This window comes from Hipposideros armiger, unplaced genomic scaffold (assembly GCF_001890085.2).
Source record: "Hipposideros armiger isolate ML-2016 unplaced genomic scaffold, ASM189008v1 scaffold_5, whole genome shotgun sequence".
Classification (NCBI taxonomy): domain Eukaryota; kingdom Metazoa; phylum Chordata; class Mammalia; order Chiroptera; family Hipposideridae; genus Hipposideros; species Hipposideros armiger.
Genome location: NW_017731355.1, coordinates 3,787,091 through 3,790,702, shown reverse-complemented (window position 1 = coordinate 3,790,702; position 3,612 = coordinate 3,787,091). Strand labels below are relative to the sequence as shown.

General features: G+C 32.0%; 1 protein-coding gene across 1 annotated transcript in view; it reads left to right on the top strand.

Annotated features, from left to right (window-relative positions):
- ACTR10 (actin related protein 10) overlaps window positions 1-3,400 on the top strand; it is a 23,685-nt gene extending 20,285 nt beyond the window's left edge. The window contains exons 11-13 of the mRNA XM_019644847.1: window positions 333-414; window positions 1,320-1,521; window positions 2,536-3,400. Coding sequence (XP_019500392.1) covers window positions 333-414; window positions 1,320-1,521; window positions 2,536-2,717 — 466 coding nt within the window. The 3' untranslated portion in view covers window positions 2,718-3,400. The remainder of the gene's footprint in view (window positions 1-332; window positions 415-1,319; window positions 1,522-2,535) is intronic.
- The last annotated feature ends 212 nt before the right edge of the window (window positions 3,401-3,612 follow it).

The following is a 3,612-nucleotide window of genomic DNA, read 5'->3' as shown; positions in this document are numbered from 1 at the left end:
TACAGAATTCTGTTCCTTTTCTGTAATTAGGTTTAAGGAGGTATAACTGGACAAAATATATGTAAATCTATACATAATGATAACTGTAGCTGATAGTGAGTGCCTCCTATGTGCCAGTCACTGTTCTATTAACTCTTTGAATCCTCCCCTCAACACCTGTGAGACAGATACTATTGATTCTCCTCACTTGCAATGTGAACACACTGTGTTTTAATAATTATTATACGTTAACATAAGACTGGTACTTAAAAATATGTCCATAGAACTAATGGTATATTCTGTGTCAGATTATTTGATGCCAACAAAGCATTCTCTGTTTTTAATCTCATCAGAGATTCAGTTGTGGAAATTCTTTTTGAACAAGATAACGAAGAGAAGTCAGTGGCAACTTTAATATTGGATTCCCTTATACAGGTATTTTTATTGTAAAATGTCTAAATTTATGGCAGCCCTTAAGAGAAAATTTTTAAGTGTTATTTTCTGCGTTTTTATTTTAGCCACTGGTTACATTTTTTAGCTTTTATGTTAAATTTTATAGTTATTCAGTTTTACTTTGGCACTAAGATATGGTACCTACAACATTTCAAACCCAGACTTAATACGTATTATGAATATAGCATGCATTCTTCCTGCAGCAACAATACCAGATTTTTCTTTTGTATTTAGAGTGGCTTGTAGTTTTTTCACATGCAGGTTTGTGTAGTATTAAATTTTAAATTCTACTAGGTATATGATAATATATCTTTTGTTTAATGACTTTGGAATCGCAGAACTCCATGTGAAATACCATGACTTTGGAAGATAGGGTTCCACTCAGGGACTTTTATGAAAAACATAACATCAGTGAAGGATGTTACATTTCTAATTCTTAGAGAGAACTGATGTGGAAACATAATTTTTCTAAGAATGTTATCCTCCCACTTGATAACTACTCTTAATATAATACTGTGAAGATAGCACATTAGAAAAATTAGGTTTCTACACTTTCCTTACTGAAAAAAGAAATGAAAAGTTATTTCTTATTGTGCTCTTTGCTCAACTCAGTCATTCTCTCCTGAAAATGAGAATACTCATATATTAGCACCATATGCCCTGTGGAATTTAAAATTCTATGCTATTAGATTTTAAATTCTTTAAAGTTCTATATGAGCATATGGCAATGTGATCATGGTGGTTATATGTGCTACATGAAAAATTCCCTTGTTAAAGAAATCTTGCTGTGGCCCCTTTGGTAATACAAATGATCACCTATTTAAATCCAGCCAATCATTATTTATGTAGTAAGGATAAATCCTTTTTTTCTTTCTCTTTAATAACAGTGCCCAATAGATACCAGGAAGCAACTGGCAGAGAACTTGGTAGTCATAGGTGGCACATCTATGTTGCCAGGATTTCTCCACAGGTTGCTTGCTGAAATAAGGTATTTGGTGGAAAACCCAAAATATAAAAAAGCACTTGGCACCAAGACATTCCGGATTCATACTCCACCTGCAAAGGCTAATTGTGTGGCCTGGCTAGGAGGTAAGACTTTAGTTTTTAAAATATAATGATTATAAGTAATTGCTTCCTAGATGGTGTAACTAATGGATATATTAGAATAGATGGTAGATCCAGTCTTCAAAATTACCCACATAATAAACTAAGAGAACTATTAAAGAATTTTCTTTGAACATTGGCTTTTCAGAATTACATACCTATTGTCTTGGCATTTGCACTTTTCTTTTATTAAATCAACTTCTATGTCCAAGTAAAGTCATCACTCATAATAAGAGAGAGGTGTACATTTATTCCAGTGATGCTACCATGCCTTAAAACCTTCCTTTATTTTGTGACTGAGTTCATTGAATGTTTTCGAAAATGATAGTTTCATTGAAATAAGGACATAGCCTAATAAAGAGATTACTTTAAAGGGAAAATCAATTATGGATGTGTATATTTGTATACGTTCTGATAGTGTTTAATGATGCAGTTAACAGCTAATGTGTATCAGGGTCATTCAGAGAGAAAGACAAAGTATTGAGATTTTAAATGGATGTTGTATTTCTAGTAAAGTGGAATTTTGCAAAATGTAATTCTGATCTAGGACAAATGGATATTATTAGTTACTAAATTACTTTTTAAAGACTACCTTGTGGGTCTTTATAAGGTCTTCAGTGTTTTGCAGTTCCATTCTATTTATTGACATAATCTTGGAGTTGTGGGAAAGAAAATTAAGGGTATTTATTGTATTTACACAGTTGAAAATGCTTTCCACCCCACTCTACCTCACCTGCTCTTATAGATAGTAATACTTATCATTTTCACTATAATCTGCCATAGACCATTAATTCTGTAGGCCATAACACGGGAGTTATGGCTTACCCTAGTATTTACTATAAAGGATACAGAACAATTTACTTGGAATTAATTTGAAGAGTGTGAATATGCATTGCTGAATTTTATCTGTTCTCGTCATATAACAAAGTGGATATGTGCACATAAAATTTTCTGATAAAAGTTTTCTTCTTAGCTATAAAAAATATTTCTACCACACAGGAGCTATTTTTGGAGCACTGCAAGACATACTTGGAAGCCGTTCAGTCTCAAAGGAATATTATAATCAGACGGGCCGTATTCCTGATTGGTGTTCTCTTAATAACCCACCTTTGGAAATGATGTTTGATGTCGGAAAAGCTCAGCCGCCTCTGATGAAGAGAGCATTTTCCACTGAGAAGTAAAAGTTTGAGCAAATTCAACTGTGCTTCATTTCAAATATCAGATCAATTACAAGCAAACTGTACAAAGTATGCAAGATGCTGTTAGAGATGACTTTAGTGGAAGTAAAAACATGTCTGTAGTTACTCTTCTCATTGATATTTAATTCATTTGACTTTTGTTTTTCTTGTATAGTGGTAAAATGGTAGCTGATGCTTATGAAATTTGTTGTATTTATATCAATAAAATATAGTAAAGCAGTTTAGTTTTGGAAGTTTGTTACATAGCTCATTTTTCAATAAGAATAATAACATATCCCCTCCGCAATTCACATAATCTGTCCGGGGCTTTGGAGACTCCATTAATTTCATTTTTTTCAGCAATTATTTCATTTAAAGAATAATATTCCATTACCAGTTATTTCAATTATTGACATAGGTCTGTTTCTTAAAATCCTTTTGTTTCGGTATTTATGTGTCCGTGTTATAATAATGTGCTTTTCCAGAAATATATTTGACTCTGGACTGAGAATGTTTGGTAGCATAGTTAAGCATTTGTTAAAGTGTGGAAGTGTTCACTTTCTAACATTACACTTTCTTTTATGAACAATTCTACATTTCTTAGAAAAAATGTATTTCATTTTTATGCAAAGATATTTCATTTTATGTATTTTTATACAACTGCGTTATAAACCTGTCATAACGTCTTTAATCTTTTGTGTTTTTTATCTTCTCAGGGCAGAGGTTCTTTGAAACATGTACTCAGTCATTGTTTAATTTTTATTTTTGTTTTTCTTCACTTGTTTTCAATGAACTACTTCTAACTGAAATTTTGCTGGTTTCATTCTTTCTAGGAATCTTTGAAGATGGGAAATAATATACATATGTATGCTCATTCCTGAAGACAGTGTAGGAATTG